Genomic DNA, 16,496 nt, shown 5'->3' on the forward strand with positions numbered 1-16,496 from the left:
GTACCTATTGAGAATGAAAAGTAAATAATATTCATAATTCATTCTCTCATTCATTTTCATAGATTTTGTTTGCAAAGATTATATCAATGCTTCTTGTGCCTTTATAGCATGGTTTCTGCTGTATTTGGATAAGTTGAAAATAAATCCTTTTCTTAGAAACAAGAATCACTAATTCTGCTGAAAAAACACCTCTATTGTATGGAATGTTTTCCCTTGATTTCATTTGTATTCTATATATTATTTTAACATCCATCATAAAAGTTAATTATTTGAAGCTGGGAGTCCGTTATTGCCAGTGCAATTAAAACTGATGATGATGGCTACAACAATGGATAGTGCCAATGAGTTAAACAGATTCTGATTCATTGTGTAATATTTTAACATACCACATCTGTACAGCAGGATAGTGAAATGTCTAATACGGATTTGACTTTTCAGTTTCTTATGACAATAATGTATAAATACATATCATATATTGTTTGAGCTGATGAGTCTAATCCTGATCTCATATATACTGGACAAAATCAGGTGTAACTCCTCTTAGGAAGTACAATCCTCCCAGCTCCTATGTACACTATACAATCCCTTTGAGTGGTTCAGCTTACTCTCAGTGCCCAACTCCACAAATGGAAGGCCAGAGCCCCATCTGCCTTCGACTGCCCTCTGTCTCTTGCAATGATTTATGTTCCTTGGGGTGCCAGGAGGGAACAGTCCCTGGGCTGAACTGAGCAGAGTGACATCTATTGCATCTGGACCTGATGCTCTACTTGAGTAATTCTCCTGCACATTTATAAATGACCTCTTTTCACAATGTAATTTTTGTAATGGCAAAGACTGCTGCTTCTGAGACTGTGTTGAATGAAAAAAATCTGAAGTCAGTAGGAAAATATTTACCTTATCAATACTTAAAGGTATTTGAAGTGCAGCATTTGTAAATATATTCATTATGTCTTTGGACCTGACTCTGATTCACTTACACCATTTTTACTCACTTCATCTGTTCACTCCTATGACTAGTGCAAGAGAGATCAGAACCAGCACATGTGTAGATTAACAATTTAATTATCACTACTGTTTTTACAGTGAGATCTTTTTAAACCTGAGTTTTTAAAACATTTTAGTTTATTAAAATCCTTTGTCTTTCAGTTTTATGAATATTCATAAACAAGTTTACCACCAATGGCCAAATTTTCAGCAAGCCTTAAGCTGGTCTCTTTCTGCACCCTAAGAATGTAGGAATATGAATATTTTGTGCAGGTAGAGTGTGCAGTTATTTGCCCAGCTATCTAGTTTGTCTATGCAGAACATACTGGTACATGCATCCACTTTTGCAAACATAATAAATTAACTTGGAATAAGTGAGCTCAAAAAAACAGGTTAGGATTGAAAATATGACCCTTAGATTATTGATTTACAAGCTGTTTTAAGCCTTGAAGAAAAAATGTATTGCACCTATCCTGTGTCCAGTGAAGCCAACTGGAGTAGGGGGTTGCTGCTGATTTTGGTGGGAGAAGGCAAAAGCTGCCAGTACATAAGTATCAGATTTTATATCATCATGTTGCTATTGGTTACCTTTTTAGTAATGGTTTCTGGTGGCACATCCCGCCTTCCAAGTGGATATGGATTCCATTGGCTACTAGCAGAAACATCTTCTTGTCCATTGTCTAGAATGTTACTCTGCTGTGATGGGGTCTATTGTAAAAATGGTAGGATATACTTTAGTGCCTTGACAGATCACTGTATAAAACCACCACTTACTTTTGCCCCAAATCCAACTTGTTCAATTGCACAACATTTCATTTGTAATGAGAATCATTTTATGCTTTACCCCTATATCGTGTTAATGTGTAAGAACTGTATACCTGCTGCAGTCTTGACTGCACTGTTGTCTATGGACCTTACTTTAGATCGGAGAACTTTAGATGCTCATTAATTATCTTGGCAATAATGAGAGAAGTGAGAAAATTAACTCAAATTCTGAAGTAATAGAACAGTAAATATTTTTCTGAAATTACATTTTTAACACAATGTAGTTTGCTACAGAATCACACAATCTAAAAGCATCTTACTGCTCATTCAAATTGTAAGTACAGTAAAGAGCAGTGAAAGAATGTATAAATATCTCACCATCATCTATAATGTAAATATTAAATGTTAAGCTTACAATGCATTCTTTAAAAGGTTATATTTAATACTGACAATATTGAAGTTATAGTTGTCATACCTTGGGTTACCTTCTGCATTACTCTTACAGACCTCAGTTCAGGAAAGCACTTAAGCATATGTTTAAATTCAATTTAAGTCAATGGGACTTAAGCGCATGCTTAAAATTAGGCACATACTTAAGTGCTTTCCTGAATAGGATGGACTTAAGCACATGTTTAAGTGCTTTCCTGAACTAGACTCATACTTCTATTATTCTTTTCTGTTCAATCCCCTCCTCCCCCCCCGACACATTTAATCCTTTTCATTTTCCTTCACTGGTGACTTTACACATCTCTTTTTCAGTTATTTTTGTGGTCTTCGTGTCCTATTCTATCTTAATCTAATTTTATTTTCATTTCTTAATTTTTTTAGTTAGGCTTAATTAATTTTTATTCACATAAATATAACTTTCTTGTCTGAATCCTTTCAAAATCCTGCCATCACAGGGCAGATCCAGCCACAGGAGGATTTCTACAATGTGGAGGATCCTCTGATGATACTTCTGCTGGCACAAATGCATGGCTAGGAGAATGAGCGCATGGCTGAGAATCCATTACATTTGGCGGATCCCTCATCTATTGTAACAGACCCTTGGGACCATCAGCAGATAGCATAAATTAAAACAGATTTTTATTCTAATTTATGCCAGGGCCTGGCCCGGTGCCCAGAAGGATCAGAGGAATGCAAAAGTTGCTTAGAGCCATTACCACACCACTTACGCTCTACTGTTTTCCTTGTCTGCAGTTCAGAATCTGGGCCATTGTTTCAGATTATTTCCAATTTTTTTTTTTTTTTTTTTTTCCTGTGGAAACCCTTTAGATATCTGAGTACTGCCAATGCCTCCTACCCTGTTTCTCAGTTTGGCTGAATGAGACTGCATGATTGCTATACCCTTGGAGTCACGAAAATAAAATGTGTATCTTGAGAGATTATTCCAGTGAGCAACATTAGAAATAAAAACTTGCCATTGCATAGTCTCTATTCTGAGAATAAAAATACACAGAGAAAAGCAAGTGTGTCATCCTTGCGATGTGACTAATTTCCAGTAGTGCCTCTCATGGACTGAAATCCCCAGAGTTGCTCCTACTTTGTAAGACTGATAAGAACATCTAGAACAAATCATGTGCTATATGCTATTCAAAGGACTGTGTCTACATGACAATATTTTCTGACAAAGTAACATACTGTTTGACTGTTCCTAGGGGAGAGAGTAATATGCTTTTGATACGAAGTTCATCTAAGCAACAATCCATACAGTGTAAAAAATAATTATCATATGAACTTTAAAATTGAAGGCATTTGTCTGAAAGAAGTTGCTTTTTTCACTGCAGAGAAAGTGGTGCCATTTTTATTTTTAAAACTGCGGAATAAAGAAAAATGAGGTGGTTATTTACTGTTTTCTGTATAAGATTGGGAAAAAGCTGTGATGATAGATCTTTTCATTTTTGACAGGAAAATGAATTTGACTGCTTATAAAGTTATTCATTTGACAGCGGCTGAATGAATTGCACATTAATAGAAGTTTTACACCTACTAAATCTAGATAAAAAGTAAGAGCAACATTTCAATGTGATAGTAGATGCAGTAGAACAGATTAAGAAAGATAAACACATCCCCTAATTGTTTTCTTTGCCTCTTTGAGCTGCCATTGGCCAGTTAGGCCTTAATTATGGCTCTTTTGAGTCTGAGCCACACCAGGGAGAAGGAAGAGGAGCAAACCATCCAAGTGGTGTTGTCCGGATATATTACAGCTTTGAAAAGCATAATGCACATGATTCCTTCTTACTTTCACCAATGGAAATCAGTAACTCCTTTGGAATCAAAGGAATTATGCTGCTGTAAATGAGAGGAGAAGGCCTGGAATAAACAATTGATGTAATGATTCTTGCTATAACTGCTCAATAGGTATAACAGGCATTCTCCCTAGTACAGCAATATATAAGGGGCTGAAGCCCAGGTCCTCTCCTCCTACTCCAAAACACACAATTTATTGGGCCCTTAGCTCTCTGTTGAAAGCACTAGCTGCTTCCCCTTGATTCATAGCACTAGAAGCCAGATTGTGTGCGAGTGTGCTGTGGGGACAAACTCCCTGCTACATCTCCTCCCTTTAATGCACCTACATATGGGAAGAATACTTTTGCTTCTAGAGCTTCTGTCCCTTGCCTGAGTTCTCAGAGTCAAAACAACAATCAGATCCAGCTGACCCTACATCTGAACATCAATAACTTAAGCACAGTATTGTTTAAAATGTGTTCAAATTTGGTCTCCCATCAATGTATACTCCAATTAATGTCAGCAGGGATTACATTCATATAGAATGTATCCCTTTAAAAGCTTTTAAGTAGACAAATGTAGAACTGAAAATTAAGAATCCAATAAAACAGTGCAGATGTTTAAATGTATGATGGTGTTGTTTCAATCTGTCTAGATGTGGAGACACCTGCAAAATGAAGTAAAGGTTATTTTAATAACCAGGATAATGATAAAAAGATCTTAAACAACAAGTCAGAGAGAACACAGCAAAAGCTGCCACAGTCATTAAATTTGCAGGCTCCACGGGTGTGGATTGCCCACAGGCATTCAGTTTTCAGAAAGAAAAGGTTGATATATGTAAGCAATCTTTTTCCCTGTGAGATATGCATTCTGAATGTGAGAATTTCAAGTGAGTTATGTTTAGTTATAAACATTCTACTGTATTACCCTTCTTTGAATAAAAACTGAATCAACATTTTCTATGAAAACAGTCTGAATCCACAACACACTTGCAGACAATTTCAGAATTTCCAGTAGACACCTTTCAAAGATTTACACAGAGCCATTGGAAGATTTATAGTTTAACATTTAGTTCACGAATTATTTATGTCCTGCAGCCAGAAATGCAAAATGTTCTAGAAGATATCAAGGAATAGAAATAAGCAGTATTAGGAATTCAAAGTACTACATCAGTACTAACTTTGTCTTTGCTTTGCATATTGTATAGTAAGAGAATATTCTTCCACATTTTTTAAGATGAGATTTTATGGCGGCATGTAGCAGATTGTGATTGAGTGCTTAACAGAAGGAATGTTAGAGTAAGAGCTTGGAGAGTCCTTAGTTGGAGAGTCCTTAGGTCACATGAATATGCACGTGGGGTCATATATCACCTAGATCCATACATATAACTCCCCATTGACCTGAATGCATTAAAGTCAAGTACAGTATATGACCTAAAATTCTTGATGTGCATGATATATGAAATACCTCATTCTTAAATATACATGCATAAAATACTAAGGCTGTCTGGAATTACATGTCGAAGTGATTCCTTGCAAAGACCTGGAACAAGTATTAATATATCACCCAAAGATATAGCAACAGTCTTTGAAAGAAAAAAAATATGATAAATGCTGGAAAACTCCTTTTCTAAATGAGTACACCTATGTTTAAGATGCCAATTGTCATTAATTGTGCCACATTGGAGATGTACAAGTACAAATATGAAGGTTTGTAACACTCTCGATAATCAGAGAGTGAGGGGCATAAGAAACTAACCAAATGTGAAAAGATAAGTTATTAGGTGCAGCTTGGCAATACAATGTGTGTATTTGTACTGTTGAACTATACCAGTTTGCTTAGTGACTGGGAAATACAATACACTATATGTATTAATAGTTAGATCAGGCTTGTTAGACTCCAGTTCAGCAAAACTCTTAAGCCACATGGGCTAATGTCAGAGCATGTGAGTAGTCACATTGATTTCATATGCATATGCATATGCATAAATAATATGACTTTTTGGAATTTTATGTCAAAATTATTCCTTGCAGGGACCTATGCTTACTTCAGTGAGACTACTCACATATGTTAAAGCTGAGACTACAGTCCCTTCTACATAATGCTATGAATATTTTGGCAAGATTTTCATGGGTAATATTCTACTTTATCTTGTTATAGCTTCTTCTTTCATGAACCATGTAGATTAGTAGATGTTTATATGTGTGTATGATACATATATACATGAATCAATATATCAATAATAGGTATGAAATCAGAAACAGAAAAGTTTGAGAACACTAATTTGCTTTTCTATATCCCCAATACTTAAAACCAAAATTTAAAAATACTGTAATTGTCGCTAGTAGGGGCTCAAAGCATGTCAGTGCTGTTTCAGATAATTTAGTGGAAAATGCAAAACCCTGGCTCCTGTGATGCAATCTACATACATTCTTCAAAAAAAAGTCTATAGTACCATTTATGGGATTAAACATCTACAACATGAAACATAATCCCAGCTCTATTCCCAGAACATATGATCAGGATAACATTAGTCTGCAACACAAGAGCAGAAAGCAGCAATGACAGCCATGTGAGCTGGTTAATCCAAAAAGCAAGGTTATTAACTAGGTAAACTATGGTACTAGCATCTTTGCTTTTTGGACTGATTACAGAGTATAAGCATGAAAAGCTAAAGCAGGAATAAGCAAAGGGTATTAATTTATTCTGTGGTGTTGGTATATACTGGCTATCCCATACTTACTTTTGGTAGAGGTAGCTCTTGCTGAATTTGGTTTTCAAATTTAGATCTAGTCTGCAAGTTTAAAGTCATGCTTCTGCCTGCATGCATTGCTGACAAACCTCCAGAGTGCAGCATGCCAAGGTTAACAGTGTGGTGTTTGTAAGCAGCGGTCTGAGTAGAGGAAATAACCACGTGACAGGATATGAACACACATGCTCATTGAATTAAGTATCGCACAAACATGGTTAACTTCACAGATTTTAGTTAAAGCAAACAAACAATACCAAGAAATAAGTAGCTTTTTGATGCATGCACTCAGTTGAATAAAAGCACATATAATACTGGCTATACATAAAATGGATACCATAAAAAGACTATAACACTGATAGCAAATGAAATATTTTTATACCTATAGTCTGAAAACTGTGGTATATTGTATGGTACAAATCCTTTTATGGATATAGGGCCAGGGATGCCCTACACTCCCAAAAATCTGTGTATCTGAAGTGCAGGGAAGTAATAGCAGGAAAACCCATACAAGAGGTCTCTGTACCATCTTGTGTGCTATTTAATTGATCCCCAAGGCAGCTCTTTGTGGAAAAGAGGATTTTGGTTGGGACAGACACCCAGTAAATGGGTCTGTGCACGCATGGACTAAATGGACCAAAATTCCACATGACAGGATCAACTGGCTGGATCCGCTACTGCCCATTTCCTTTATTAGCAGCTACAAACCAGCTGCACAGGCAACCTGATATGTTTGGGTTGAGGATTCCATCAGTTAGCACAATATGTTTTCATCTGGAGCAAAGACCTTTAACATGAAGTTTGTTACACTTCCTATATCTCCATAAAGATTGGTCCATAAAACTGATCTTGTGCAAAGTATGGTTATGGTCACAGTCTCACTCTCTGACTGTATGCTGCAAATTTACTGTATATTAGATCACTTTCAATTGCATTAATCAATATAAACCTAATTTAATTAATCAGGATCTTCACTGCATGCTTTATATGAATGAATGTATTCCTTACACCAAGCACAAATATTTAAAATAATTGTAAAGTGTGTCCTAAACCAACAAAATCCAGAAAATACAAAGTTTAGCCTGAAACCTATGTCCTTAAGATACCACATTTTAATTAGGTATTATGTGGTCTCCAAACAAGGAGTAATTTTACATACCACAAGTACAGCAATGGAGGTAAGGAAGAAGTTTCAGTCTTCAAGATAAAATTTTTTAAGTTTGTCTGTTTGAGCCTTAATGTTATTTTAACATGCAGCATTCTTTAGTACACGAATAGCAATGGGTATCTTGACTTCAGAGTTGTTAAGATCCAGCATAAATTATGTATTTGGATACATTTTAAAAATGCATATAATTTACACATCAGACCACAGCAGTTTTTCAAAGCCGCTTTGGTTTATGAAACAAGCCCACACTTATAAAGTGTATTTTTTGCTGGATAGTCAAACCATGCATAGAAATATTATATCATCAGTACTAGATTTTGCATGGAAAATAAACATGCTCATCTTTCTAAAGCTAAATGGATATAACAATAATCTCCACACTGAAAAGCAATAATTGTGCCTATCCAATGCTACCATTACACAGTTAAATAAGCTACAGGTTTAATATTGCTCCCTAAAAACACTAGAATACACTTTTGACAGTTTACTTATGTTTTTTCCCTCTTTTGAAAAAGCTATGATGTATTTGTAACACACTATTGCCAAACAGTATCCAGAGCCTTTCAATGCTCTCTGAGCGTTACTAAAATGGTAGGGTTTCAGCAGTACACCCATATCATTTCTGACAACACTATTAGGATTTTTTTTTTTTTTTTTTTTTGGTAAGGACTACTGGAAATCAAAAGAAATTAGCTTTCTGAGTTAGTTTTTCAATGAAGAGTGCATATTAAAGGCAATGGAGTCATGTGTGAAGAACTTCTGAAAGCCACTACCATCCCAAAGCTGGAGAAGAAAAGTCATAATGAGTTTGTCTTCAAAACCTCGACCAATCAATTATTTACTTTAATATGGCTTCTGTTAGTGATTGTCAGAAGTAGAACTGACTGGAAATTTTTTGTTAAAAGAGTTTTCATTTAGAAAATACCATTTTGATTAATCTGATTTTTTTGTGAAATTGTATGGATTTCAGTGAAATTTCATTTAAAAATTGGAAATCATTTTGAAAATGTCAAAACATCCTATTTCAAAATTTTCAGAACAAAGTTTTGATTTTTCATTTCAAAACATCTTTTCATTTAAAATTTACTTTATTTTTATAAAAATAAAAGGGGGATCAAAATTGAAAACTTCATATATATCAAAACAAAACATTTTGAGTGACCCTAAACAATTTTTCCCCAGAGATTTGTTCTGCAAAAAATTTCGGCTTCATGTCCCAATTCAGAATGAATTTTTTTCACAATCTCAAAATTTTTTGAGGGGTGGAAAATCAATTTTCTGACCAGCTCTAGTTAGTAGTTTTCATTGGTTTGACCTTTTTTTTAAAAAAAAAAAAAGTGATGTCATGTTTGAAACCCCAATAAGTCATGAATGATACATTACCAACCACAGACCATATTCTGCATTAAATTATACCCCTATTGCACATCTGTAAATGAGAGCAGAATTTGAACCCTTATTACAAAATCATCTCATTTATATAAAAAACAAATCTACTATCCAGCCATCCTTTATGTAAGTTAGATTGGTTTTAAAAAAAGGAAGAGGAAAAACAGTATAATTTTTTTAATTACCTAGTTTAATTTTATTTTTAAAGGCAATATTGCTTTAGCCTGTAGTCACCATCCCCCAGCAACTCCTTCTTTCCTTTTCCAGCCTGGCTTTGGTGTTTTTCAAATATTGGCCCTGCTTTAAAATTGAACCTTTACTTACAAAACTAAACTGGGAGTACTGAATCCTAATTTGGATGGAGGGAAAACAAGTTATTTCCCACAAATGTGGCCATTTGAAGAGTGTTGGCCATTAGACATCAAAGATAAAGTCTAAGTCTAGTTGCCAAGATTTGGAGGTGGTTGAGTCTCTGTGGAAAGTAGATAATTTACCTTTCATTTGAAAGTAAAAATTCACAGCAGCCAGGGTGCCTGTTTTTCTTGCAGGCCTGTCTGACAAAGGATGCACAAGTATCCTTTAAAATGTGACCATCAGGGGTTCAAGCGGTGAGACATCAGTGGGAAACGTTCCATGTTTCTCCTTAGCCAATGTGGCACTCAGCTGTGCTTCAGAGGTAGCTTTGGTGCTATGAAACTTTAGGAACAGATTTTCTGTCTCCGGGCTGTGGCAGCACAGTAGGGCTTAATAAGCACCTTATGGGGCCACAGAAGAATTCCCTGCATGGCCTTATTCTGTCCTCCCTGCAATCTCCAGCAAACGGGGATGCCAGGGTTAAGGAAAGGAGGTATTATAAGGGGCAGGTCCATAATGCATGGCACTATGGAGATTATGGCCTATGTTGCAGCACATAGATAATTCAAGATAGGCTATAATATGTTAACTATACAATTTATACTGGGGATAGGGTAACCATACATCCCATTTTGGCCAGGACAGTCCCCTTTTTAAGCCCTACCCTGGGTGTCCTGATTTTTGGGACAAATGCCCAGTTTTGTCCCAAAAGTGGGGCACCCTACCCAATGGGGCATGGAAGAATGTTCGGGGAGGCAGGAGTAGGCTTGCCAATTGTGGTTGGATGTATTTGTGGAGGTTTCATCACATGACATAATGTTTAATTAAAGATTAGTCTAATTCCTGAAGACTCCAGGACAATCCTAGAGGGTTGGCAAACCTTGGGGGAGTGAGCGGCAAATGCCAGACCCACACAGTGGGGTTCAGGCGAGCAGTGATGCCAGGTGGCTTGGGACAGCCCTGCATGCAAGAGGGAACTCAAGAAAGCAGCTCAGACCAGCTCTGCCTGGGGGGTTGGATGAGAGACTTGGGCGAGCCCCACACAGTATCCCATTTTCTCTTTGGGAAATATAGTCACCCTCGCTGGGGGACCATTTTTGATACTAGAGCAGCCAAGAATCTGAAGTATGCTGTGACATAGAGGCCCCTTGGGTGTTCACTACTCTGTGTCAGCAACTCCTATGAGGCCTGACATACTCACTACAGCCAACACTCGTCATGATATATATTTAAAAGGTGGCATGTAATATATCTCTGGAAAACAAATAACTCACTGATCATTAATATTCTTGCATGATGTATGTACTGTCAACCCACAAGGGATTACACAGATTTTCTCGAGTTATGACTAAAACGTGTTTAAACCAGGCATATCAGAAGGAGTTGATAAAACAGTCCCCCCAACCCCCAGACAAAGGAATGAGGTTGCGTCTGCTTGCATGTGTATTTCATCTAAATTGAGTAAGGTGTGACCAAAGACAAAAGCATATTTGCATGCCAGGCAAACAAAGCCACAAGGAGTGCAAGTGGGGAAAAAGCAATCACAATGTCAGCGGGAGATGGAGACTAAACCCCCAGGAAGCCTTCCTGCCCTTCAAAGAAGGGTCAATGAACCTTGAGATATACTTTTCAAAGGTTTACTGGACTATAAAGAGAGGAGCAGAAAACCCCTAAGTTATTCTTCACCTGAGGAGACAAGGAAAACCAGCATCTTGGACTCTGTGGGGATCCTAAGAGCTAGTCACTGACTGCTGGAAAAGGAAGATTATACAAGGTAGTTTCCTCACTGAAGACTGTAGCTTAAGTTAGATCTTAGCCATTATAAAGCATATTTTGACTTTCGTTTTTTGGTAACCCTTATTATTTTTACCCCTTATCCTCACTTAAACCTCTCTCTTTTTAATTGAATAAGCTTGTTTTTACCTTTTATTTAAACCAACCAGTGCTGTGATTGAAATAACAGTGTTTGTCAAACCCTAGTTAAATTAATGAGCTGCAGAGTATAGTCTCTTTAAAGGAGCAATGAACTTAATAAGATTCTGTGAGTGCTACAGTCAGAAGGACTGGACACTACAGAGCAGATTGTTTGGGGAAAATTCAGGACTGGGAGGGTCTTGGGTCACTTGGCAAACAGTAACTAAGCAGTGGAAGTCAGGGTCTGACATGCATGCTTGTGTTCAGGCTGTTGGTGTCAAGGCTGTGAGTCACCATAACATAGCATTTAAGGCACCCAGAGTTGCAAGGCAAGTGGTGACACACCTCTTACTGATCTGGGTTGAAACCAAAGTGTCACAGATGCAAAGGTGGGTGGCATAAAGCCATATTTGGCCCCTCCTCCCCAAACTGTGCTGTGCACTTCCTAAAGGTACAGCCAGAGTCAGATCCTTACTGTACTTTTTAAGTGGAGTTAAGACCAAAAATTGAAAATCTTGGTACCTATACTGCCATCTAAATGAGTTTTGAAAAGTTTCTTCATTTTTTTCCTAAGATACACCATGAAATAGCTCTGACAAAGCTGAATTGGGAACTCCATATTTTAAAGTAAAAATTAAATTTTAAACCAGGTTAGTAGTCTACATAGTATAATAGTTTTTCTGGTGGAGAAAGGAGGAGGCTGATGAAGGGGCTATGAGGGAAGAAAAAGGCCATTTTAAGACTCTTTGTTTGTTTGGCCACTCTTCAGCAGTGCATTCTCACCCACTAGCCATTATTAATTTTCACATTTTTCCATGAAGGTTATAGGGGAGCTGTAACATTGTTGTTTACATGCACCCCCCAGAGTTCCATCAAGGTATGCATCTGGCCCTCCCAGTTTAGCATCCTTCAGTAGGAACTGAGTTGGAAATGACTATTGGCCACAAACTACTGGGGAAAGGGGGACTGAAGAAGACTGTGTCCAATAGTCTGAGAACACAAAAAAGTCAAGCAAATGCAGTTTTAAAATATATTCACTCAAAATAGTAGGAAAAGTTTTTGTAATAGTTTCCTTACAATTTTTTGCTTTTTCTGCTATGAACTGTTTTACCTAATAGGGAGATATGTTGCATAAAATACCCTAGACAATTTTAAAATTATTTTTGAAATTATGGGGCAAGATTCTGATCTTGGTTAGTAGCATAATTCAATTAATTTACACCAGTGGGATTTAAATTTACAATAGCAACAAACTAAGCTAGGATTTGAAACCATTGGCCACTGAAGCCCTTCTTGGGTATCCCAGACACCTTGTTTTGGCTAACTGCACTAATGGACTCAGAATGGATTTATTTTCTACAGGTTTACGTTGACGGTAATTCCATCCAGATCATCTACTCTCAATCTTATTTCTATTCTCTGAATTTGTTTTTAAAATTCTTCCTACTTATTGTATGGGTAAAAGTTTAGTGATATCATTTTGGGAAATTAAAAAACAGGAGAGTTGAGATTTTTCCACTAAGATTCAGTCCTTTCTAGTTTTATTTCAGAATCTTCTACTATTGCTGATACTGCTCTTTGATAGAAATTATGGTTGTAGTGTTTCAGGCAGTCCCAAAGTAGTAACTAAATGAAGCAGGTTTTTTGGTACCAAACACTTTTATACATAAGCCTCCATAAATCATTTACCCAAGAACCCTCAATACTAATTGACTATATATCTTATGTCAACAAAATCCTTCACAGATGAGTTCCCCTAACACAAATACAGGGAATCTCAGAATCAGAAATATATACATGCACATACTTAGAAATATTAAAATATAAAACTAGAGCATTAATTCCAGAGAAATGCCAAACATACCCTGTCTAACCTTCTAGCTTCTATATGTCTAAGTAGCTGTTGTCTCCAGTCTGCAGGCATTTTACCACAGCTCTCATTTCCCTTCACAGGGGTAGGCCTTGTCTTTACATCACTGTTATCTGAAGGCTTTTCACCATAGTTACCCAAGTTATAGTCCGATGGTATCTTTTCCAACAGAGCTGCCATTGTAGGCCGAGCTGAAACTGGCCTAGTCTGAGATGTACCATAACTCTCTGTACTGTAGCTTCTTGCAGACAATGGCCTCCTTTGCGTAAGGTTTTTAACTGGAAAACTTCCAGACTGGGCTTTCACTTCTTGATATGAAGGGTGTTCATCTTCATACCTGCCATTTCTTTTGAGGAACTGGGTTTCAGACACTGAGATACTGCTTTGGCGTTCCATAGCTGCTCTATACTGAGGTCTGCTATACCTATCACTCTGAGGCAGTTCGTGAGGTTCGCTTACTCTTCTATACATTGACATTTCAGTGGAGCTTGCCAATGAATCAGCTCTTCTCAAAAATCCTGACCTTGATCCCTGGGTTGAGAACTGAGCATTAACAGCCTCCTCATTAACTGAAGGCTGAGAGAATGAAAACATATGCTCTATGGGGGGATAGCCTCTATAGGCTCTTGGACTAACCAAATCCTTGGCAATGTTTTTACTCTGCTGGGGAACATATTCTGGATTGTGTTGAAAAGGTGGTGGTATCCTCTTTTCTGCTTTAACTTCCACTGCTCCTTGAGGATTGAAGCTTTGGTCAAACTGATAGACTTTTTTGGTAACAGAAGGCTTTTGCTGCTGCTGTACCTTAACACTTCCATAACTCAGCAACTCATCATCTAGCATTGGTACAGATTGGCTACGAGACATACTAGACATACCATGCTCCTGTCCTATCATTTTATCTAGTCTTTCATGGGTTCCTGCATTGTCATTACGGGATGCATAGTTTTCTAATGGAATATTATAAACTTTATATGTACCGATGTCTATCTCATCAATACTTTGCGACTTCTTAAATTTACTAGTTTTTAAATCTCTCATCATTGGGGAAAGCCTCTCTGTACTCTTGCTCATTGCAATAACACTTTTAGAAGACTCTGGACGGCAATGAATATGTGAAAAGACATTACTAAGACTTCTGTTAGCATTTGAATCATGATACTCCCACGCTACTCCTGGAGAAAAAGTGCTAGCTGCTTCAGGAGATTCTTTGATATGATCTTTCCTTTCAGGCAAAGGGCTGGTGGTGGGGGTGCTCTCCAATTTAGAAGGAAAAGCTGTCCTATCTTCAAAAGGACTTGGAGTTCTGGTCCAATTCTGCCAAGGATTGGGAGGAGGCACTTCTGATTCAGGTGTGTTTCTGAGTGTAGGCTGTTCAAGTTCCAGGGGAATGCCAACTATCCTGTCTTGTCTAATTAAAGGCCTGCGTCCATGAGCAGATGTGCTTCTAGATTTAGAGCATAAGAGAGGGTTAGTGCTAGGATTCTCCACTGTGCTCTCCTCTGCAACAAACCCTGTGTTATCATAGTGTGGGGTATCATTCCAGCTGTCAGCAAAAGTGTCACTCATTGCATGCCTGTCATTGCGCTGCTGCAGATTTCCCATTGGAGCAGATTCCAGCTGGCTGAGTAATGGCTTTGTCTCAAGAGGCTGTGGAAAAGACTGCGCAAGCCTGCAAAAAGTAAAAATAAAATGCAATGAAAACTATCCGGGCCTCTGTTACAATAAGTGAGCAATCAGCAGAAAGAAATTCTTACAAAACATCTTAATGTTTTCTCATGTATATCTAGCCCTTTGGATTATATTACAATATATATAAATTATGCCAGTGCTTTGTCATGAAATCTGGCATTTTCTAACTTTTGAGGGCTTAGCTTTTCAACATAAATAATTGTTTTCATATTTTTTGTATGTAATATAACTTATTTTTCAGCAAAGTGGGTAACTCTGCACAAAATAATTCAGCTATAAAAGCCTCTGCTGTCATAAATCCAGGAATTAACACAATTCCAGGCTGAAAAACGAAGCTTCTGAAAATTTGGTGCAGGATGGCCCTGATCCTCTTGTCCAGTTGGACAGCTTTGCGCTTCTGCAGCAATGCAATGGCATCCCCATAAAGCAAGCTTAATGATATGGAGGATTCCCCATGTGTAGGGCACATTTTGGTGGTAAAGAACTGCTGTAGCAGTTTGTATTCTGTGTTGCCACTGTAGGGGCATGGCTGGGGGTAGAGAAGAAGTGACTCGGTATCCCCATGCCCTGGCAATCACCAGCTGCTGGAATAGTCCCCTTGCGGCTGTTGATAGCTAGTGAAAATTAAAGCAGCTTTCAGGCTTCTTATCTGTGCAGCGATCTTCTCAGGACAAACTGAGGGCTGGGGGAGTATAAAGGTTACAAGCATTCTGTCAATCCTAAAGTGTGCCAAGACTCCTCAGCTCAGGATCTAGGCTTATTGTCTGCAAACCTTATAGCATAGCAATTTACTATGCACTTTCAGTATGTGGTTATTTCACTTTAGAAAATATAACAGAGAACCTGACTCCCCACTTTCTTCACCTTGTATTGTTATCGCTGCCAGGGAAAAATGGGTGTAAAATGCTCTTCTTGTTTGACAGCCTTAAATACGCAGTATGCCCTCACTTTGGCCAGCTGTATATGACTACACAAGGTGAGAAGCAACAGAGAATCAGACCCAGTAAACATATACACACCTGTTACCCCACAAAGAATTATTCACTGCTTCTTTGGCAGTTGTTTGCAAGGACCCCATTTTAACACGAGCATTAGAGGACCCTGAGGAAGCTTGGGAAGGTGAGTAGTCTGAGTAAGTGCCTGAGGAAACACTGTTATTGAGACAGTGGATTTTATCTGCTTCAGATTCATCTGTTGATTCTGAAATAAAATAGAACAAGCATTATGTGGGGTTGGAGCATTCGGAAACTAAATGTTCTGGAAAAATAAATGTTCAAACTGATATTATGCATATATTTAAAAACATGTTTGTAAGATATCTGCAAATCAGAGTGTAGTATCCAATACATCCCAGCACAATGTATTACTTATAGCTCATCTAT

General features: G+C 37.6%; 1 protein-coding gene across 6 annotated transcripts in view; it reads right to left on the reverse strand.

The window, feature by feature from the left end:
• LRRC7 (leucine rich repeat containing 7) overlaps positions 1-16,496 on the reverse strand; it is a 335,582-nt gene that overhangs the window by 41,410 nt on the left and 277,676 nt on the right. For 5 of the 6 annotated variants that reach the window (XM_034779104.1, XM_034779103.1, XM_034779109.1 and 2 more), the window contains 4 exons: positions 16,134-16,314; positions 13,417-15,094; positions 6,722-6,871; positions 1,573-1,692 (listed from right to left, as the gene is read on the reverse strand). In XM_034779104.1, the coding sequence (XP_034634995.1) occupies positions 1,573-1,692; positions 6,722-6,871; positions 13,417-15,094; positions 16,134-16,314 (2,129 nt within the window). The remainder of the gene's footprint in view (positions 1-1,572; positions 1,693-6,721; positions 6,872-13,416; positions 15,095-16,133; positions 16,315-16,496) is intronic. The other variant, XM_034779107.1, reaches the window with a different exon arrangement.

This window comes from Trachemys scripta, chromosome 8 (assembly GCF_013100865.1).
Source record: "Trachemys scripta elegans isolate TJP31775 chromosome 8, CAS_Tse_1.0, whole genome shotgun sequence".
Lineage (NCBI taxonomy): Eukaryota > Metazoa > Chordata > Testudines > Emydidae > Trachemys > Trachemys scripta.